Raw genomic sequence first — 23,673 nt, 5'->3', positions numbered from 1 at the left:
CCGGCCGACCTTCGGGACCCACGCCGGCCGACCTTCGGGACCCACGCCGGCCGACCTTCGGCACCCACGCCGGCCGACCTTCGGGACCCACGCCGGCCGACCTTCGGGACCCACGCCGGCCGACCTTCGGGACCCACGCCGGCCGACCTTCGGGACCCACGCCGGCCGACCTTCGGGACCCACGCCGGCCGACCTTCGGCACCCACGCCGGCCGACCTTCGGGACCCACGCCGGCCGACCTTCGGGACCCACGCCGGCCGACCTTCGCGACCCACGCCGGCCGACCTTCGCGACCCATTGTTTTCTCTTACCTTGTTTGCTGCTGACAAAATGGAGGAATCGCAATCGCGCCCAAAGCGCGTGATGTTGACATTCGTGAGGCGTGACCTGCTCTCAGCCTCCCTTCAGGCAGGAAGATTACATAGAATTAAAAAAAAAATCTTCTGCATCTCCGATTGCGCAAATTCACGTGTAACAGCCGCAGCAGCCGACTCGTAACAATTCCGGCTGCAAGCGGCCTTCAAAAAAGCCGTGACTATATTAAAAAAAATGCCCCCGCACTGTGCATGCAGTTTTCACATGGGCAAAACACACGGTGGGTTGCGCAGTAAACTCTGTCCATTGTCTCTGCGAGGTTGATGACTTTGAGATCAGGTTGAGCGGCTGCTTCATATTGAACCTGGAAGGTGATGCATTCTGTCCTAAACCCCTCAACGTTTTCCAGGTGGAACGCTGCTCTCGACACCATGTCTGCAATGTCCATCTCTTTCCCTTGCTTTTATGTTGTGTCCAGATGATCGCTTTGTGAAAATGTAACATCCCCTGCGGTTGCTTTGGAATGGAGGTAGAGGTTTGTGAAAAATGCCTTGAAGGTGCGTGTAGTTGGACTCCATGGTTACTGTGTCTCTCCCAAACACTTGCAATTTTTTCTTGTCCAGGTTCATATTCATCTGGCGAGCTGTCTCCAGCAGTCGTATTAAATTCTGATCATGGGCAGCTATGGCATCTTCCATTGTGTCTCCACTTCCATAAACAAGTGGATCATCCACCATGGCTTCCACTCCAGGAGGATTATTTATTTTTTTTGGAAATGTTTTTTATTGAGTTTTCATATTTTATATCCAACAAATTACAAATTATTAGAAAAAAAAACACGCAAAAATTAATATGTATATTTACAGGTAAGCATCTTCATAATAACAACTGTGGCCACCCCCTTTAACCGGCATACATATTTTACATTCCCCAATATGGCCGAGGCACATGTTTCTAGGCATTTATTTACAATTTGGTTTTGGGCCTTAGCTTGCCATCAGACTGTCGCTTGCGGCTTTTTGTCCTTCCCTTTTTTTTTGGAATAATTTTTGTCTGTCTCATACTGTCTGAGTGGAGAATCTCCTTGAGCTGTGGAAACGCTCAACAAAGTACACAACCATCTGTATCTCCCGAATTACATCCTGACGGTCATTAGACAACTGCTGCTTTCGTTCAGCTTCACTTGACAGTAACCATCCTTCGCAGCTCAGGCTGTAAATATCTTTGCCATGGCAAGTTGGGGCAATATTCCTTTGATGGTTGGCATGGGGGTAGTGAGATATCTTCAGGGCCTGACTTAGATTCTTTGCGTCTAAGCATACCCTCAGCTTTCCAAGTTGTTTCACTGCTATTAATCAATTCTGCCGTAAATGGAAATTTTCCTTAAATATATATACTTTTTAAAAAGATGCTGCTCCAGGATCGGGCTCACCAGGCACACAAGGACCCAAAGAACCAAGGACGAGTGACATAGCGTTTCCGTGGTGGATAATCATACTCATTAGTCAGGGATCAAAGAAGGAGAAGGGCTGAGATAAAGTGAGGTAGAAGGGTGCACAGCTGGAGCATAAACAGCAGCTCATACCATTTCGAATCAATTGCCTGATTCTGCACTGTCAGGTTTTTTGCGATTATATGAAATGAAATGAAAATCGCTTATTGTCACAAGTAGGCTTCAAATGAAGTTACTGTGAAAATCCCTAGTTGCCACATTCTGGCGCCTGTTCCGGGAGGCTGATACGGGAATTGAACCCGCACTGCTGGCCTGCCTTGGTCTGCTTTCAAAGCCAGCGATTTAGCCCTGTACTAAAATAGCCGACTGTAAACCCATTCCCATGTGTGTATATTGATGCTGCAATCCCATTCCCGTGTGTGTATATTGATGCAGTAATCCCATTCCCGTGTGTGTATATTGATGCTGCAATCCCATTCCCGTGTGTGTATATTGATGCAGTAATCCCATTCCCGTGTGTGTATATTGATGCAGTAATCCCATTCCCGTGTGTGTATATTGATGCAGCAATCCCATTCCCGTGTGTGTATATTGATGCTGCAATCCCATTCCCGTGTGTGTATATTGATGCAGTAATCCCATTCCCGTGTGTGTATATTGATGCAGCAATCCCATTCCCGTGTGTGTATATTGATACTGTAATCCCATTCCCGTGTGTGTATATTTATGCAGTAATCCCATTCCCGTGTGTGTATATTGATGCAGTAATCCCATTCCCGTGTGTGTGTATATTGATGCAGCAATCCCATTCCCGTGTGTGTATATTGATGCTGTAATCCCATTCCCGTGTGTGTATTGATGCAGTAATCCCATTCCCGTGTGTGTATATTGATGCAGTAATCCCATTCCCGTGTGTGTATATTGATGCAGTAATCACATTCCCGTGTGTATATTGATGCAGTAATCCCATTCCCGTGTGTGTATATTGATGCTGCAATCCCATTCCTATGTGTGTATATTGATGCAGTAATCCCATTCCCGTGTTTGTATATTGATACTGTAATCAAATTCCCGTGTGTGTATATTGTTGCTGTAATCCCATTCCCGTGTGTGTATATTGATGCAGTAATCCCATTCCCGTGTGTGTATATTGATGCAGCAATCCCATTCCCGTGTGTGTATATTGATGCAGTAATCACATTCCCGTGTGTATATTGATGCAGTAATCCCATTCCCGTGTGTGTATATTGATGCAGTAATCCCATTCCCGTGTGTGTATATTGATGCAGTAATCACATTCCCGTGTGTGTATATTGTTGCTGTAATCCCATTCCCATGTGTGTGTATATTGATGCAGTAATCCCATTCCCATGTGTGTATATTGATGCAGTAATCCCATTCCCATGTGTGTATATTGATACTGTAATCCCATTCCCGTGTGTGTGTATTGATGCAGTAATCCCATTCCCGTGTTTGTATATTGATGCTGTAATCCCATTCCCGTGTGTGTATTGATGCATTAATCCCATTCCCGTGTGTGTATATATTGATGCTGTAATCCCATTCCCGTGTGTGTATTGATGCAGTAATCCCATTCCCGTGTGTGTATATTGATGCAGCAATCCCATTCCCGTGTGTGTATATTGATGCAGTAATCCCATTCCCGTGTGTGTATATTGATGCTGTAATCCCATTCCCATGTGCGTATATTGATGCAGTAATCCCATTCCCGTGTGTGTGTATTGATGCAGTAATCCCATTCCCACATATGTCTTTGATGCAGTAATCCCATTCCCGTGTGTGTATATTGATGCAGCAATCCCATTCCCGTGTGTGTATATTGATGCAGTAATCCCATTCCCACATATGTCTTTGATGCAGTAATCCCATTCCCGTGTGTGTGTATATTGATGCAGCAATCCCATTCCCGTGTGTGTATATTGATGCAGTAATCCCATTCCCGTGTGTGTATATTGATGCTGTAATCCCATTCCCATGTGCGTATATTGATGCAGTAATCCCATTCCCGTGTGTGTATATTGATGCAGTAATCCCATTCCCGTGTGTGTATATTGATTCAGCAATCCCATTCCCGTGTGTGTGTATTGATCCTGTAATCCCATTCCCGTGAGTGTATATTGATGCAGCAATCCCATTCCCGCATGTGTATATTGATGCTGTAATCCCATTCCCGTGTGTGTATATTGATGCTGTAATCACATTCCCGTGTGTGTATATTGATGCAGTAATCCCATTCCCGTGTGTGTATATTGATGCAGTAATCCCATTCCCGTGTGTGTATATTGATGCAGTAATCACATTCCCGTGTGTGTATATTGATGCAGTAATCCCATTCCCGTGTGTGTATATTGATGCAGTAATCCCATTCCCGTGTGTGTATATTGATGCAGTAATCCCATTCCCGTGTGTGTATATTAATACTGTAATCCCATTCCCGTGTGTGTATATTGATACTGTAATCCCATTCCCGTGTGTGTATATTGATGCAGTAATCCCATTCCCGTGTGTGTATATTGATGCAGTAATCCCATTCCCGTGTGTGTATATTGATGTAGTAATCCCATTCCCGCATGTGTATATTGATGCAGTAATCACATTCCCGTGTGTGTATATTGATTCTGTAATCCCATTCCGTGTGTGTATATTGATGCAGTAATCCCATTCCCGTGTGTGTATATTGATGCAGTAATCACATTCCCGTGTGTGTATATTGATGCAGTAATCCCATTCCCGTGTGTGTATATTGATGCAGTAATCACATTCCCGTGTGTGTGTATATTGATGCTGTAATCCCATTCCCGTGTGTGTATATTAATGCAGTAATCCCATTCCCGTGTGTGTATATTGATGCAGTAATCACATTCCCATGTGTGTATATTGATGCTGCAATCCCATTCCCGTGAGTGTATATTGATGCTGCAATCCCATTCCCGTGTGTGTATATTGATGCAGTAATCACATTCCCGTGTATGTATATTGATGCAGTAATCCCATTCCCGTGTGTGTATATTGATGCTGTAATCCCATTCCCGTGTGTGTATATTGATGCTGTAATCCCATTCCCGTGTGTGTATATTGATGCAGTAATCCCATTCCCGTGTGTGTATATTGATGCTGTAATCCCATTCCCGTGTGTGTATATTGATGCAGTAATCCCATTCCCGTGTGTGTTTATTGTTGCTGTAATCACATTCCCGTGTGTGTATATTGATGCAGTAATCCCATTCCCGTGTGTGTATATTGATGCAGTAATCCCATTCCCGTGTGTGTATATTGATGCTGCAATCCCATTCCCGTGTGTGTATATTGATGCAGTAATCCCATTCCCGTGTGTGTATATTGATGCTGTAATCCCATTCCCGTGTGTGTTTATTGTTGCTGTAATCCCATTCCCGTGTGTGTATATTGATGCTGCAATCCCATTCCCGTGTGTGTATATTGATGCAGTAATCCCATTCCCGTGTGTGTATATTGATGCAGTAATCCCATTCCCGTGTGTGTATATTGATGCTGTAATCCCATTCCCGTGTGTGTATATTGATGCAGTAATCCCATTCCCGTGTGTGTATATTGATGCAGTAATCCCATTCCCGTGTGTGTATATTGATGCAGTAGTCCCATTCCCGTGTGTGTATATTGATGCAGTAATCCCATTCCCGTGAGTGTATATTGATGCTGTAATCACATTCCCGTGTGTGTATATTGATGCAGTAATCCCATTCCCGTGTGTGTATATTGATGCAGTAATCACATTCCCGTGTGTGTGTATATTGATGCTGTAATCACATTCCCGTGTGTGTATATTGATGCAGTAATCCCATTCCCGTGTGTGTATATTGATGCAGTAATCCCATTCCCGTGTGTGTATATTGATGCAGTAATCACATTCCCGTGTGTGTATATTAATGCAGTAGTCCCATTGCCGTGTGTGTATATTGATGCTGTAATCCCATTCCCATGTGTGTATATTGATGCAGTAATCCCATTCCCGTGTGTGTATATTGATGCAGTAATCCCATTCCCGTGTGTGTATATTGATGCAGTAATCCCATTCCCGTGTGTGTATATTGATGCAGTAATCCCATTCCCGTGTGTGTATATTGATGCAGTAATCCCATTCCCGTGTGTGTATATTGATGCAGTAATCCCATTCCCGTGTGTGTATATTGATGCAGTAATCCCATTCCCGTGTGTGTATATTGATGCAGTAATCCCATTCCCGTGTGTGTATATTGATGCAGTAATCCCATTCCCGTGAGTGTATATTGATGCAGTAATCACATTCCCGTGTGTGTGTATATTGATGCTGTAATCACATTCCCGTGTGTGTATATTGATGCAGTAATCCCATTCCCGTGTGTGTATATTGATGCAGTAATCCCATTCCCGTGTGTGTATATTGATGCAGTAATCACATTCCCGTGTGTGTATATTAATGCAGTAGTCCCATTGCCGTGTGTGTATATTGATGCAGTAATCACATTCCTGTGTGTGTATATTGATGCTGTAATCCCATTCCCATGTGTGTATATTGGTGCAGTAATCACATTCCCGTGAGTGTAAACTCTGAGACCTCTCACTGAATGAATGGGGAGTCAATTCCTAAAGAGATGGCATTCTGCGTTTTTGGATCTTGGGAGTTAGTTCATCCACGCAATCAGATTTCCCTGTTCTTTATCAATCTATCAAATAAACATTTTCCTTGCAATGTTTAGTGTAATAAATGTATATCGTTCTCCTCCAACAGTTAAAGATTCAGTTCTCCACTGATTCCAGGGTGGAACGGATGTTTGAAGTCTTGCTTGATGAGAACATTGACAAAGAAAGGAAGGAAAAGGTTTGTCCAGTTTTCAATTTCTTTGCGTTGGCTGATGATAGGTTTCCTCTTTTTAAGGTGCTCACCTCTTCCTCATTCTTGGTCTCCCCACATTCCTGTCGCAAAACTGAATAATTCATTATTAATGCGGGAGAAGGAATAGAGAGGGTTGGGAGTAAATTCCTTTGAAGCTAGCAGGAAAATTTGAAAAGGTTTTTAATGGGATCCTCAGTGTTATAGATGGAGGTCCAAAGTACGAAAGCAAGGAAGATATGCTACTCATTTATAGGTCCCAGCCGAAGTAATGTGATCAATTCTGGGCATCACATTTCATGGAGGATGTCAAGTTCTTGAAGAGTGATGGAGTAGATTTACTCATTGGTACCAGGGACTGTGATGACAGGCAGACATATAATATGAGTGGATCATCATCATCTGTATGCGTATCATAAATTATATGCTTTACTGTTGTCGTTCTATCATCCGCCCAGCAGGTGGTGCGAGTATTCAGGCACATGACCCGGACACACCATGTGTCCAGAGGAAGGTGTTAGTAAGGAGTTGATAGCAGTCGCATATTAAAGTAGCTCTGTATTATCTCAGTGTAAGTTAGTGTTAGACCATTATTTCCAACTGTATTAATCTTAAACATTATAGTAATCCTTTAGAGTAGTGTTAGTAATAAATAAATTTGTTGTGGAACAAAGTCTAATGTTCTTTGTTAATGCTACCACATTAAGATTCAACATCAGCATAATCAAATAACATCACAGGGACAAGGGACCTCAGTTATGTGGAGAGACTGGAGGAACTTATTAGCGAGAGGCTGCAGTATTCGCGAGAGACAGCAGGTTTAGCGAGAGGCAGCAGTATTAGTGAGAGGCAGCAGGATTAGCAAGAGGCAGCACGGTTTTGTGAAGGGGAGGTCGTGTCTCACTAACTTGATAGAGTTTGAGGAGGAGGTCACAAAAATGATTAATGCAGGTAGGGCAGTGGATGTTGTCTACATGGACTTCAGTAAGGCCTTTGATAAGGTCCCTTATCGTAGACTGGTACAAAAAGTGAAGTCACACGGGATCAGGGGTGAGCTGGCAAGATGGATACAGAACTGGCTAGGTCATAGAAGGCAGAGAATAACAATGGAAGGGTGCTTTTCTGATTGGAGGGCTGTGACTAGTGGTGTTCCACAGGGATCAGTGCTGGGACCTTTGCTGTTCCTAGTATATATAAATGATTTGGAGGTAAATGTAACGGGTCTGATTAGTAAGTTTGCGGACGACACAAAGGATGGTGGAATTGTGGATAGCGATGAGGACTGTCAGAGGATACAGCAGGATTTAGATCGTCTGGAGACTTGGGCGGAGAGATGGCAGATGGAGTTTAATCCAGACAAATGTGAGGCAATGCATTTTGGAAGGTCTAATGCAGGTAGGGAATATACAGTGAATGGTGGAACCCTCAAGAGTATTGACAGTCAGAGAGATCTAGGTGTACAGGTCCACAGGTCACTGAAAGGGGCAACACCGGTGGAGAAGGTGGTCAAGAAGGCATACAGCATGCTTGCCTTCATTGGCCGGGGCATTGAGGATAAAAATTGGCAAGTTTAGTTGAACCTTAGTTAGGCCACACTTGGAGTATAGTATTCAATTCTGGTCGCCACACTCCCAGAAGGATGTGGAGGCTTTAGAGAGGGTGCAGAAGAGATTTACCAGGATGTTGCCTGGTATGGAGGGCATTAGCTATGAGGAGAGGTTGAATAAACTTTGTTTGTTCTCACTGGAACGACGGAGGTCAACAAAATTATGAGGGGCATAGACAGGGTGGATAGTCAGAGAATTTTTCCCAGGGTAGAGGGGTCAATTACTAGGGGGCATAGGCAAAGGTGCGAGCGGCAAGGTTTAGAGCAGATGTACGAGACAAGCTTTTTACACAGAGGGTAGTGGGTGTCTGGAACTCGCTGCTGGAGGAGGTGGTGGAAACAGGGACGATAGTGACGTTTAAGGGGCATCTTGACAAAGAATAATTGCTTATTGTCACGAGTAGGCTTCAATGAAGTTACTGTGAAAAGCCCCTAGTTATCACATTCCGGCACCTGTTTGGGGAGGCTGGAACGGGAATTGAACTCGTGCATTACAAGCCAGCTGTCTTAGCCCACTGTGCTAAACCAGCCCCTATACATGAATAGGACGGGAATAGAGGGATACGGACCCCGGAAGTGTAGACGACTTTAGTTCAGATGGGCAGCATGGTCGGCGCAGGCTTGGAGGGCCGAAGGGCCTGTTCCTGTGCTGTACTTTTCTTTGTTCTTTGAACTGGGATTATTCTCCTCTGAGCAAAGAGGGGTTTGGGAGAATTATTTTCAAAATGATGGAGGTTTTGGATAGTGTAAATAAAGCCATTGATATTTTTCCCCTTATTATCAGAACCCCACATGATTTTGAACTCCATACTTTCCCTTAATGTCTGCTGGTATTTCACCCACGTCAGGAAGAAACTCCCACCACGCGGGAAGCCCAGTTGCTTTATGAGGTGGTATGATTTGCATAGCTGTCTGCCATTGGTGCAGAACACCGGCTTACCATTGGCCCTGGTCGGTCATGTGCCTCTCGACCGATTGGTTGAGACCAGTCATGTGACGGCTCTCCGATTGGTCGAGAGGCTGAATTAACCACGCCTCCAGATCGAGGTATAAATAGCCAGACGTCCGGCGGTCGTCCATTTACTGTAGTCGACCGCAGGGCTAATTTCTAGCTTATTAAAGCCTAACTTTTGTACAGCAACTCGTCTCGCGTTCGATTGATGGTTCATCACTTTAACTTTGCAAGTCGGTGTTGGGCAAGTGTAAAGCTTCCTTAGGAGGTCCCTTGGGCCCTTTCCAGGCACCTTTAAAGTGACACTCTCCCCCTCCCCTAACCCTCCCTTCTGACCTCTTAAACCTGCCGGACGATCCCACAGTCCCCCTTTCCAGGGTCAATTTGGGAGGCCTGGATGAGACCCCAACCCCCGGACTACTCTCCTAATGGGATTGCCTGTAGTCTCAGCAACGACCACCGCTCGTGGGATAGGCCCACACACTCCTCTGTTAATTCATGTTTGCTGATAAACTTCCCATTTTCCATGCAATCCAAATGCCATGGAAACCTACACTGCACATTTGGGAAGACCTCAGATGGAATCATGGAATTTACGGTGCAGAAGGAAGCCACTCGGCCCATCGAGTCTTGGAAAGAGCACCCCACTTAATCCCACACCTCCACCCTATCCCCATAACCCAGTAACCCCACCTAACCCAAGGACAATTTAACCTGGCCAATCCACCTAACCTGCACATCTTTGGACTGTGGGAGGAAACCGGAGCACCCGGAGGAAACCCACGCAGACAGGGCGAGAATGTGCAGACTCTCCACAGACAGTGACCCAAGCCGGGAGTCGAACCTGGGACCCTGGAGCTGTGAAGCCACAGTGTTAACCACTGTGCTACCGTGCCTCCCTATCAATGGGAATCTGCAGAGCCCACTTCCAGTGGAACTAAAACTAAACCCAAATTATCTGGCATCAGCCCAATGAGCTGGTTTAGCTCATTGGGATAAATCGCTGGCTTTTAAAGCAGACCAAGGCAGGCCAGCAGCACGGTTCAATTCCCGTACCAGCCTCCCTGGACAGGTGCCGGAATGTGGCGACTAGGGGCTTTTCACAGTAACTTCATTGAAGCCTACTCGTGACAATAAGCGATTTTCATTTCATTATAAATTGTTGTGACATTTAAAAAAAAATATTTTTATTCTCCTCCTTTTTCACAATTTTTCTCCCGAATTTACACCCAACAACAATCAATAACCAACAACAAATATCTCAAACCCCATAACAGTAACAACGATCCCATCCTCCCTCCGTGCCCCGACATCAGCCCGCATCTTAACATAAACAAATGACAAAGAAAAAAAGGAATCAGGGATTACCCAATAATTCTACATTTAAGTTTTAATGTGCTGAGAGTAATAAAAAGAAAGAATTAAAACTGCAGTGCGAATCCTGATCAATTGCAATCAACACAAGTCAGAAAATCACCGCTCATTAAGTTTAAAAACAAACACTATTATTGTCAACGGACGTAATTTCCTGCAATTCCTTTTTTTCAGATGACTCAGTATGTGCTTTGGTGTCATTGGCCAATTTGGGTTATTCCCAGGCTGCTCTGCTGTGGCTCAGTGGGTACCACTCACAACTCTGAACAGAAGAGAACCGTTAAAGCCACATCTTCCAGAGCTTTAGGGACAAAATCTAAGCGACAACACAACACTGACCGCACTTCAAATGTGCCGAAGTGATGGAGGGTGCCACATTAATGCAATCACTTTCGATTTCCTTCATTTTTTTTCTTCATCTCCCTCACTTTCCCTTTCCCACTTTCTCCCCTTCCTCCATTCTCCGACTCCAGACTCTTATCAAAAGGCCAAGAGGCAACAATGATGTTGATTCTTAATTCTTCAACACGGGAAATTCCCTATCAATCATAATTCCAAATTACGCATGTTGCCAGCTGTGTTGAGATAACAATTTTTTTCCCTGTATTATCTCATGTTCTCCCTTTCACTGTTTTCTTTCTTAACCAGGCTGCAAACAATTTGATTGTGCTAGCGAGGGAAGATGCAGGAGCAGAACGGATTTTCCAAAATAACGGTCTTAATCTGCTGATGCAACTCATCGAAACCAAAAAACCAGAGCTGATAGTCTCTGCAGTAAGAACACTGGCAGGCATGTGCAGTCGTCACAAGTCACGGGTGAGAATTGGCAGCTTACAATGAATGTACAGCAGAGAAAAACAGGCCATTCGGCCCATCTACTTGGTGTTTACGCTTCGCCTGAGCCTCCCCTCACCCCTCTTTAGCTCACTCTAATACCCATGTGTTTATCTAGCCTTCCCCCTTAAACACTTGATTCTCTTCACCTTGGCCACTCCCCATGGTAGTGAGTTCCACATTCTCACCGCTCTCTGGGCAAAGAGATTCCTCCTGAATTTCCCAATGGGATTTATTGATGATGGCCGTCTATTTTTTTTATTTTTAAAATTTTTTTTATAAATTTAGATTACCCAATTATTTTTTCCAATTAAGGGGCAATTTAGTGTGACCAATCCACCTACTCTGCACATTTTTGGGTTGTGGGGGCGAAACCCACGCAGACACGGGGAGAATGTGCAAACTCCACACAGACAGTGACCCAGAGCCGGGATTGAACCTGGGACCTCAGCGCCGTGAGGCAGCTGTGCTAACCACTAGGCCACCGTGCTGTCCCGGCCTTCTATTTTTAACCCCTTGCCTTGAACTCCCCACAAGTAGAATCATCTTCTCTACATTTTACCTGTCAAACACCTTCAAGACCTTGTCTCCTCCCCCACAAACCTGTAAAACCTCCTCCCTCAGATATGTATCCAATTGCCTTTTGAAAGTCACTCCTGAATTTGCTTCCTGCATTCCAGATCGCAGCGACTTACTGCGTTTCAAAAAGTAAAGGTCCCTCATATTGCCTCTTCTGCTGTCACCAATTACTTTAAATCTGTGTCCTTTCGTTACCAATCTTCCTGCCACTGGAAAATGCTCTACTCCATCAAAACGCTTTATATTTTTGAATACCTTTATTAAAGCTTTGACTCTCTGCTGTGAGCATAATAATTTTTTCTGCAGTTCCTCCAAACTTCAAATTCATAGGGTTTGACTAAGAGATGGTTGGCTAAATGAAGGTCCATGGAATAGGATTATTGACCTGGCTAGGAGCTTGGTTAAGTCAGTAGAAAACAGTGAGTAGGGACAGTGGATGCAGTAAGTTTTAATGTGCGACTGAGGAAGTAGTGCCACCCACGTTATGATGGGGAGCATGGCCGCCACGGTAGCACAGTGGTTAGCACTGTTGCTTCACACGCCAAGAACCAGGGTTCGATTCCCGGCTTGGGTCACTGTCTGTGCTGAGTCTGCACGTTCCCCCCCGTGTCTGTGTGGGTTTCCACCGGGTGCTCCGGTTTCCTCCCACAAGTCCCGAAAGACGTGCTGTTAGGTGAATTGAACATTCTGAATTCTCCCTGTGTGTACCTGAACAGGAGCCGGTATGTGGCGACTAGGGGCTTTTCACAGTAACTTCATTGCAGTGTTAATGTAAGCCTACTTGTGATACTAATAAAGATTATATTAAAAAAAGAGTAACATGATGGTGAATTGTGTGTAGAGAGGGTCTGAGAGAGGTTGGTATGAAGATAGCACTTAGATAGGGCAATGATTTGGGTAAATATATGTAGGTGTGTGTTAAAAATAAACAGTTCAGCCATGCAAGCCTCTTAGAATCCAGTGCAGAAGGGGGCCATTTGGCCCATTAAGTCTGCACTGATCCTCCGAAAGAGCACCCTCCTTCGGCCCACTTCCCCACCCTCCATAACCCCACCTAACCTGCCCATCTTTGGACACTAAGGAGCAATTTAGGGTGGCCAATCCGCCCAGCCTGCACATCTTTGGATTGTAGGGGGAGACAGGAGCCCCGGAGGAAACCCAGGCAGTCACAGAGAGAAAGTGCAAACCCCACACAGTCACCCGAGGTTGGAATTGAACCCCAATCCCTGGGCCTGTGAGGAAGCAATGCTAACCACTGTGCCACCGTGCCTCTTAGTGAGACACCAAACAACCCTGACAATAGGGGGTATATTCTCAAACTTGTCTTGTGCAGGGATCTTAACTATCCACTATATTTTTGAATGACTTAGATAACACAATAAAGAGATGAATATCAAATTTGGCTGATGATATAGAAGGCTGAAAATGCAATAAGTAGAGTAGGTGGAAGCATAAAATGACAAAGGGACATTAAGTGAATAGGAAAGACAGGCAACTAGATTTCAACACAGCTCAGTGTCCATTTTGGAAAACATTTATTATATAAATGGTGATATGGGGGCGGCACGGTAGCACAGTGGTTAGCACTGCTGCCTCACAGCTCCAGGGACCTGGGTTCAATTCCAGCCTCAGGTGATTGTCTGTGTGGAGTTTGCAGTTTCTCCCCGTCTCTGCGTGGGTTTCCTCTGGGTGATCCAGTTTCCTCCCACAGTCCAAAGATGTGCAGGCTAGCTGCATTTCCATGCTAAATTGCTCCTTAGTGTCCAAAAGGTTAGGTGGGGTTACAGGGATAGGGTGGAGGCGTGGGCTTAAGTTGGGTGCTCTTTCCAAGGGCTGGAGATGACTCAATGGGCCGAATGGCCTCCTTCTGCACTGTAAATTCTATGAAGCTAGTGTCATGTGAATGTCACTTTAAGAAATGTCTGGCTGCTCAGGTTACTGCAGTGATGTCAGAGTGTGGGTGGAGCTGAGCTCTGGCTCTGCTTTTTAGTTTCACTTTGAGAAAAGCTTGGGTGTGTCTGTGACTTTTTGGTTTCGTTTTCACTGTTGGAGCTGAAGCCAGACAAAACAGGTGTCCTGTTGTCCTCTCTGTCATGAAAAGACTATCTCTTGATCATTTGGTGAATTCAGAATTATAAATGTTCTCAGTAGTGAATGTAAACCTGATGTGCTTCTGGTAAAAGGCGTTTCTTTTGTCTTCTGGATGTTGTTTGGGAAGTTATTAAGGATTACTTAGTGTTGTATTCTTTGGGGGTTGTATTTGAATTACTGGTTGCTAAGATGTTCACTGTATGTTTTAAAAAGGTTAACTTGAGTTCATAGAATAAACATTGTTTTGCTTTAAAAAAATACTTCTCGATTTCTGCTGTACCACACCTGTAGAGTGGGCCGTGTGCTCCCCATACCACAATCTAGTAAAGGTTGTGGGTCAGGTGAACTCCATGATACACTTTGGGGTTCTCTAAACCCTGGCCCATAACACTAGCAACAGTGGAGATCGCAAGAGATTTAGGAGTTTATGAACACTGATCACTAAAATGCAGTCGTCAGCCATAGAAAAATTATCAAAAAGGCCAACAGAATATTAGACCATACCCAGAGGGAGAAAATATAAGTAAAAGGATCTTTTGCGACAGCAATACCAAGCTCCGTTCAGATCATATATGGGGATCTATGTACAGTTCTGGGCATTGCACTTTCAAAAGGATATATCAGCCTTTGAAGAAATGTAGTATAACCAGAACGTCACCAGGATTAAACTGAGTGGAGATTAGTTTTGTATTCCCTGGGATATAGAGGGTTAAGGGGGCGATTTTGATTGAGGGTTTCAGTATCAGTAATTGGTTTTAAATCTGAGGTGGATAGAGTTTTGCTCGTCAAGGCTGAAGGATGGAGGGTGGCACGTGGTACAGTGGTTAGCACTGGGACTACGGCGCTGAGGACCCGGGTTCGAATCCCGGCCCCGGGTCACTGTCCGTGTGGAGTTTGCACATTCTTCCCATGTCTGCGTGGGTTTCACCCCCACAACACAAACAAGTGCATGTTAGATGGATTAGCCAAGCTAAATTGCCCCTTAATTGGAACAAAAAATAATTGGGTACACTGAATTTATATTAAAAATAGGACTTAAAAAAGAAAGGCTGAAGGTGGAGTTGTGGGGTAGATTCGGCATTGATCGCAGAACAGTTGGAGGGGCTCAATGGCCTCGTACGGTTCCTGTGTTTCAGTCATGTCTAAGTGTGTTCTGTGTGGGAGAGTTGGGCACTCACCTGATTGTAATTTTACATTTCTAGGCGATTGCCGTGTTGCATTTCGTGGGCTTAGAGAAAATCTGCCGCATCATGGCCCTGGAAAATGAGGAGATTGCGTTGGCGACGTCCAGTTTCTTCCAAACGATCCTCGATAACTTTGAGGGAGTGGATAGCAAGGAGCATCGTGGGAAGGAGGAAGCGCTGGTACTGGGTAAATAAAATGGTGGTCACAGATCTGATTTTAGGCCCAACAGTAGACATTTACCAGTTTCAAAGTATGTCAGATCGGCAGAGGGGCAATCATGCCACACGTAATCTTCTTACAATTTAATTACTGTGTGAGCATTGTTGCCGTACATGATGTGTTTATTTACTTCATGGCTGTATTGTGACGGCCTCGCCCATGGGTCCTCAAACGCCCCCAGGGGAATTCATTTACGTATAAGAAATAAATAGGAGTGTACCTCACAACCCATCGCTCCGCAATTAAATACAATCATGGCAGATCTTCTTCCTCAATTCCATTATCCCTTTGTCTCTCCATGTCCCTCTCCCTGAGAGATTGAAAATCCATCCATCCCAGCCTTGACAAGCTCAACCATGGAGCTCCTGCAACTTTCTGGGTTAGAGAATTCCGACGATTCACAGCCATTAGAGTGAAGAAATGTCACCTCACCTCCGTCCTAAAAGGTCGGCCTCCTTGTGCGAAGGCTGTGCCCCTGCGTTCTAGATTTCCCAGCCGGGGGAAACAACCCTTCAGTGTCTACCCTACCAAGCCTCTTCAGTATGTTGTATGTTTCATTGAGGACACATCTCCTTCTTCTAAATCCGAGGGAACATAGGTCCAATTTACTCAGCCTCTCACTCGAGGGAAGCCCTCACATCCTAGGGACCAATCTAGTGAACAAGGTCAGTATACCCTTGCTTCAATATGCCATCCAAAACTGAGTAGATTACTTCAGGTCTGGTATCACTAAATCCCTGTCCAATTGTAGCAAGACAATTGTATTCCAGTCACCTTGTAATAATGGCCAAAATGCCATTTTCTTGCCATACCTGCATGCTAATTTTCTTTGTGACTGATATGAATACTGTATGCCATATCTCTCTGAAAATTGACATTCAGATGGTTCACGCCTTTTAAAAAAATATTCGGCATTTGATTCTTACTGCCGAAGTAAATAACCATCCCGCATTGTATTACATTCATCATCTTGCTGGCCACTCACTTAACCTGTCTGTATCTCCCTTTGTCTCTTTGTGTCCTCCTCACAGCTTCCATTTCCACCGAGCTTTGTATTGTCAGCAAACTTGTTTTTGTCAAAGTCATTAATATAGATTGTGAATAGCTCTAGCCCAATCATTGATCCTTGTAGAATTCCACTAATTATAGCCTGAAAATGTTGTGTTTATCCCCATTCTCTGCTTCCTGCCCTTTCACCAGTTCTCTATCCTTGCAAATATATTACCCCCAACTCCACAAGCCCTTATCTTACATATTAACTTTACCTTGTGACGGACATCTCACCTAATGCCTTTGGAAATCCAAGTATACCACAGTTATTGGTTTCCTTTATCTACCCTATAATTACATCACCAAAAAATAAAATAAACTTGGCAAATACAATTTCCCTTTCATGAAATGTTGACTTTGTTTGATCATACCATGATTTCACAGTGCATTGTTAAGACTACCTTAATTCTATTTTCCAAAGTTTTGTTTTGTAACTTTGCTAAACATATAGGGCGGGATTCTGTGTCCTGAGGCTAAGTGTTGACGCTGTCGGACATGCCGTCGTGTTTCTCGACGGCGTCAACACGGCCTGAGGATCAGCAATTCAGGGCCCTACAGGGGGCCACAATGGCACTGCAGTGACCCACGCCGCCCCAGCTGCTGATCCTGGTGTGATCTGGGCGCCGCAGGGCTGCATGCGCAGTGTCACCGGCGGCAATGCATGCATGCGCAGTTGCTCCCTTCTCCGCGCCGGCCCGGACAGAACATGGCACAGGGCTACAGGGGCCAGCGCGGAAGAACGGAGGCCGCCGGCCTGAGAGGCCGACCCGCCGATCGGTGGGCCCCGATCGCGTGCCAGGCCACATCGGAGCTCTCTGCTCCCTCCCCCGTGGCCAGACCATCCTCTCCCCCCACAGGCCGCCCCCGGACCCTTCCATGCTAAGGTCCTGCCGGCTGAGAGGAGGTGTGAAAGGCGCCAGCGGGACTCAGTTATTTTACAACGGCCACTCGGCCCACCCCAGGCCGAGAATCAGCGCGGGGTGGTGCGTAGAGCGGCCCCCGTCCAGCGCCACGCCGACCACGCCAGCGCCGATTCTCCATTCTGCGGAGAATCGCGCCCCGGGATCCGGGCGGTGTGGCGCGGTTCGCACCGGTCGCGGGGATTCTCCAGCCCCGCCCCAGGCTGAGGGAATCCCGCCCATTGTATTGTCTCTCCAAACGTTTGACGCTGTTTAACCATTGATATGTTTTAGTCTGTTGACTCGATCAATCTCAGCTCTCTCCCTCACACTGATATAATTAGCTATGGTTTTGTGTTTGACACTGGAGGATGGCATTCTCAATCTGGAATTCAATGGTATTATGATCACTCTTTCGAAGAAGCTCCTCTACAATGATTGTTACAGCTCGAGTATCCTTTATCTGTAAGTCCAAAAACTGGACACTTGCGAAAAAGGCCCTTTTTTTGAACCTCATTGACCTTTAGCACGGGAAGGCGAGTTGTTGGTCTGCACTGTTTACCTTGTGACTTTTATGGTGAACTCGTCAAAAGGAAACTTATCACACAGTGGGTGTGGGTGAGTGAATAAGCACACTGAGAGTGACCCAGCAAAACACAATTTATGATCACTCTAATGATCATCTTTATTAATGACTCGATGGGCGGAAACTACCCCAATGGGACAGAGTCCTGTAGCACGCGATTAGCCGGGTATTTCCATTGAGAAACACCCCACTATCTAATGCCTATCCCAGTAGATTGGCGCCCTCAACAGGGAACTTCCGGATGAGGCCAAACTTAGCCCCGTTTCTGCATTGAGGACCTCCGCTCACTGGAACTCCTCATCGCAGCGTTGGAAAATGGCATCCTGATCTCTCAAGCCTCTGAACACCCCCCTGCCCCCACTAAGCCCCAACTCACTATAAGAGGTCCCCGTGCCTCCCCGCACTCCCCATGGCACACCCTGGCCCATCACCGCCACACAAACAAAAATGCCACCCTGGCACTCTGGCACTCGCCTGAGGTCTCCAAGGGGAGGGAGTTAGATCACATGCCTTGGTTAGACCGCGGGAACGTATATTAGAGTCAGACTAGCTGTCTCGCTCTAATATGCAGATTTGCCAACTAAATGATCCCACCCACAATGGGCGGGCTCCACATCGCGGGTCTCCTGTCATTTACTGGCCACATTGTACCGCGGCACACAGCTTTTCGGGCCCAGCATGGCCTGTAGATCATGGCCTAAATTTTTGTGTTTAAGTTGAATATTTAAGTGACTAGAAAATATTAAAACCGTTTTGTTTAAGATTTGGGTTCACTGAACAGGAAACCATAGAATCATAGAACAGGAAAACACGGAAACAATGAAGGAGACCATTCGGTCCATTGTGTCTATATGCTGGCTCTTTGAAAAAGCGATTCCTCTCAGTTTCCTTCTCTTTTACTCTAATCTTGTAAATAGATTTGTACAATTCGTAGTTATAGAATCCTACAGCACAGAAAAGGCCCTTCAGCCCATCACATCTGTGCCGGTCAAAAACAACCACCTAACTATTCTAATCCCATTTTCCAGCACTTAGCCCATAGCCTTGTCTGCCCTGGGATCGCCAGTGCACATCTAAATACTACTCAACTGTTATGAGCGTCTCTGCCTCCACCACCCTTTCAGGCAGTGAGATCAGCGATTCATCTCTACAGTGCAGGCAGGGCCGGCTCAAGGCACCGGCAACTCGGGCAGTCGCCCGGGGCGCCATGTGCTCGGAGGCGCCAGAGACTCGGGACCCGCGCATGCGCAGTTGGGCCGGTGCCAACCAGCGCATGCGCGGTGGCCGCCCGCCCCCAGGGCAGCCCCCCAGCTCGGTCCGCCCCCCCGCTCAGTCCCCCCCGCCCCCCCTCGGGTCCGCCCCCCCCTCCGGTCCGCCCCCCCCGCCCCGCCCTCGGGTCCGCCCCCCCCGCCCTCGGGTCCGCCCCCCCTTCGGGTCCGCCCCCCGCGTCCGCCCCCCCGCGAGTCCGCCCCCCTCTTGGGTCCGCCCCCCCGCTCCGCCCTCGGTTCCGCCCCCCCTTCGGGTCCGCCCCCCGCGTCCGCCCCCCCGCGTGTCCGCCCCCCCTCGGGTCCGCCCCCCCTCGGGTCTGCCCCCCCGCCCCCCCTCGGCCTCGCCCCCCCCTCGGCCCCGCCCCCCCTCGCCCCCCCCCCCTCGGCCCCGCCTCCCCCCTCGGCCCCGCCCCCCCTCCCCAAGGGCGCCGAAGTTCAGCTTGCCCGGGGCGCCAGCAACCCTAGAGCCGGCGCTGAGTGCAGGAGGAGGCTATTTGGCCGATCGAGTCTGCACCGACCCTCCTAAAAAACACTCCACCTAGGCCCACTCCCCCGCCCGATCCTGTCACTCTGCACGTTGATCATGGCGGTCCACCTAACCTGTTTCAAGTACTTATCCAATTTCTTTTTGAGTCTGTTTCTACCAGCTTTTCAAGCAGTGTGTTCCAGATAAGAACAACTCAACTACTTTGGAAAAATTCTTTGAATTTCTGGATGTACATGTGACAACGCAATATTTTTGATGGATGACACCTAAGTTGTTTTAAATCAATTTTTCCTCCCCAGCCACCTCGAAGGATGTGAAAATGATCATCACACATCTGCTAGAAATGCTGATCCACAAAGATGTCTCGGGGCATGGGCGGGATCAAGCCCTTAACCTGCTGATCAGAAATGTACCTCGAAAGGACCTGGGCATTAAAGACAACACCAAGAGTTTGGATACAATTGATATTGGTGCGTACACCCTTCATAACTTTGTTCTTCTTCACTGACTTGGGCTTCCGTGTTTTGGGGATTTTCCACTCCGTGCCAACGCCCCCCCAACCCCTCCAGTCACGCTGATGTCTTTGCCATCTTGCGTTGCTTGCCCATTCCGTCGCTGGCACACCTGCCATGGAGTGGGGGTTTGGCTTTGGCGAGATTGGAAGGTTCGCTGGCGGGATGGGCCAGAAAATCCCGCTCTATGCTTTTTGTACAAAGCTCCCAGGGGAGCTGCACCAGTCCAAATTAAGACATTGAGTCTAGCAAAGCAACTTTCCTTTCATTTTATGAAATTAAATGGAATGAAAATCGCTTATTGTCACAAGTAGGATTCAAATGAAGTTACTGTGAAAAGCCCCTAGTCGCCACATTCCGACCGACGCCTGTTCGGGGAGGCTGGTGAGGGAATTGAACCGTGCTGCTGGCCTTCTTTGGTCTGCTTTACAAGCCAGCGATTTAGCCCAGTGTGCTAAACCAACCCCTAAATCGCTTATTGTCACAAGTAGGCTTCAATGAAGTTACTGTGAAAAGCCCCTAGTCGCCACATTCCGGCATCTGTTCGGGGAGGCTGGTACGGGAATTGAACCTGCGCTGCTGGCCTGCCTTGGTCTGCTTTCAAAGCAGCGATTTAGCCCTGTGCTAAACCAGAAGAGAGGGAAGGGAAGGAATTTTATTCCCAGCCTCAACATTTTGGGGAGAAGACAGTTCCAGATTTCTGATACCAATTGATGTTCCTGATAATATCACCTTTAAATTATAAGATTGGGCCCCCTTGTTCTGCATTCCACTGCACCAGAGCAAGTAGATCTACAATATCTCTCTCCCCATGCGCTGCTGAGTACTTTCAGAATTTTCTGTTCCTATTTCAGATCTGGTGGGTCAGTGTTGTGTTGCCAAATAACTTTCTTCCAGATAACTCAAGCTATTATTTCCAAGTGGTTTAGCCGCACGGTGTGGAGCAGAGAGCTTTGTGCCGTCCCAATCTGCTCATTTCCCTCCGTGTCCAATTCACGAAGGACATTTCCCCCTCAGGCTTGAAGAAAATCTTGAAAGTGGGAGGCCAGATCCCTGAGCTGCCCAGCTGCTTGCCACTGACCGAGAACACCTGCCTCACTGCTTCCATCTTACTCAACAATCTTTACAATGATCTTCGGTGCGATGATGAAAGAACGACCTTTCGAAAAATCTGCGAGGAATATGTCACGTAAGTAGTATAGTGAATCAGGTCAGTCATTCAGTTTGGGCTTCGGCCTCACAGGCTTGGCAGTGTATTGAATGGATTTTTATGAATGAGTGTTATTTGTCCCCCTCAATATGCTGAAGTCCATGATAGACATTTGGAACTTTATTTATCGAACTTTGTTTTATCTAATTGCCGCATGGGTCCTGAGCGCTACCCCTGGTGGATAGAAGATGTAAGGGCAAAGGGTGGTGGGGGGAGGGCGTAGGTTGCCATAATTGGCACTGTTTGCAAACAGGCGATAAAGGACCATGGGGGAGGGGGTGGGAGGAAGGGCATTGGTTGGCATGACTGGGTAAAGGTGTTATGGGGAAGGGTGAGAGGGCATAAGTTAGTATGGGGAGCGTGTGGGGGCATGAGGGTTGGAGGAAGGTTTCATGTTTTACTCTTTATTTCATAAACATTGGACACCGTGCCAGATCCCTGAGGCAGGCCTTCTGCCCAGCTCGGCCTCTGAACTCACCATCCTTCTCAGTTCTTCCCAGGTCGCCCGCCCCTGACCTCTAATCCAGCCGCTCCTGCCGCACTGAAATACCGATGCCTGGACAGCCTCGCTGTGCGCCCGACCCATGAGTGAAAATTTGGGAGACCCAAAAAGAACCAGGCTGGTTTTTTTTTTTTGAAACCCATCTGTTTCATGATAATCTGTTAGTTGAGGAAATCTGCCATCCTCACCCAGCCTGGCCTAGAGGTGACACCAGCAAGATAGTCAATTCTTCACTGTCCTCTGAACTGGCCGAGAAAGCCACTCAGTTCTATTGAAGAAGGCTGCTCGCCACCAACATGTCTAGGACAATTCGTATTAGTAATAAACAAGCAGAGATGCTCACATATTGTGATAGAGTAAAAAAAGAGCCCACTGGTAGATTATCCAGGGAACCATTCACAAGGCAGTGGGCACCAACAGGTTACCTGGCTGGGGGAGACCTTATTGGATCTTATTCTTCCATTAATGATCTGGAGCCTGGCTAGCTTTTGCACTGCCCAGGTCAGCAGTGTCGAGGGCAGTTACAACATCTCAAATCACAAATCTGGGTAGATAATGACCAGTCAAACAGGAAGGGCAGTAGACGCCAGGAATCATGTGTTTGATTTCATTCTACGTTGGGGAATGTAGGTTGTGTCTTGGGGGTTGCACCTTCACCTCTGGGTCAGAAGGTTTCTCAGTTCAAGACCCCCACCAGAGATTTGAGCACATGATTCCAGACTGACGCTCCCGGTGCAGTGCTGAGAGTGTGTTGTTGTTGTTTGTTCTCAGATGGACTTAAATGGCACTGTTTCGAAGAACAGCAATAGAGTTCTCTAATGTCCTGGCCAATAGTTATCCCTCAGCGTAACTAGTAGAGTTGACCAGGGAGAACCGGTGGATGTGGTTTATTTAGACTTTCAGAAGGATTTCGACAAGTTCTCACATAGCAGATTTCTCTGTAAAGTTAAAGCGTGTGGGATTACAGGTAGTATCTTGCGATGGATAGAAAGCTGGTTAGCAGATAGGAAGCAAAAGGTTAGAATAAATGGATCTTTTTCTGATTGGCAGGCAGTGACTAGTGGGGTACCCCGGGGATCTGTGCTAGGACCCCAACTGTATACATTATATATTAATGATTTGGATGAGGGAACTAAATGTATTATCTTCAAATTTGCAGATGATACAAAGTTGGGTGGGAGGGTGAGCTGTGAGGAGGATGCAGAAATGCTTCAATGGGATTTGACAGGCTGAGTGAGTGGACACAGGCTTGGCAGATGCAGTATAATATGGGTAAATATGAAGTTATCCCCTTCAGTAGCAAAAATAGGAAGGCTGATTATTATTTGAATGGGTGTAAATTGAGAGAGGTGGAAACTCAGCGAGACCTTGGTGTCCTCGTTCATCAGTCGCTGAAAGTAAGCAGGTACAGCAGGCAGTAAAGGAGGAAAATAGTATAGATCATAGAATTTACAGTGCAGAAGGAGGCCATTCGGCCCATCGAGTCTGCACCGGCTCTTTGAAAGAGCACCCTACCCAAGCCCACACCTCCACCCTATCCCTATAACCCAGTAACCCCACCCAACACTAAGGGCAATTTTGGACACTAAGGGCAATTTAGCATGGTCAATCCACCTAACCTGCACATCTTTGGACTGTGGGAGGAAACCGGAGCACCCGGAGGAAACCCACGCAGACACGG

General features: G+C 46.7%; 1 protein-coding gene across 5 annotated transcripts in view; it reads left to right on the top strand.

Annotated features, from left to right (window-relative positions):
• unc45b (unc-45 myosin chaperone B) overlaps positions 1 to 23,673 on the top strand; it is a 76,711-nt gene that overhangs the window by 11,038 nt on the left and 42,000 nt on the right. For all 5 annotated transcript variants that reach the window (XM_038804075.1, XM_038804076.1, XM_038804077.1 and 2 more), the window contains exons 5-9: positions 6,537 to 6,626; positions 11,219 to 11,386; positions 15,277 to 15,445; positions 20,068 to 20,238; positions 21,298 to 21,469. In XM_038804075.1, coding sequence (XP_038660003.1) covers positions 6,537 to 6,626; positions 11,219 to 11,386; positions 15,277 to 15,445; positions 20,068 to 20,238; positions 21,298 to 21,469 — 770 coding nt within the window. The remainder of the gene's footprint in view (positions 1 to 6,536; positions 6,627 to 11,218; positions 11,387 to 15,276; positions 15,446 to 20,067; positions 20,239 to 21,297; positions 21,470 to 23,673) is intronic.

The sequence above is a fragment of the Scyliorhinus canicula genome, chromosome 8, assembly GCF_902713615.1.
Source record: "Scyliorhinus canicula chromosome 8, sScyCan1.1, whole genome shotgun sequence".
In the NCBI taxonomy this organism is placed as follows: domain Eukaryota; kingdom Metazoa; phylum Chordata; class Chondrichthyes; order Carcharhiniformes; family Scyliorhinidae; genus Scyliorhinus; species Scyliorhinus canicula.
This window is presented reverse-complemented; position numbering and strand designations above follow the sequence as displayed.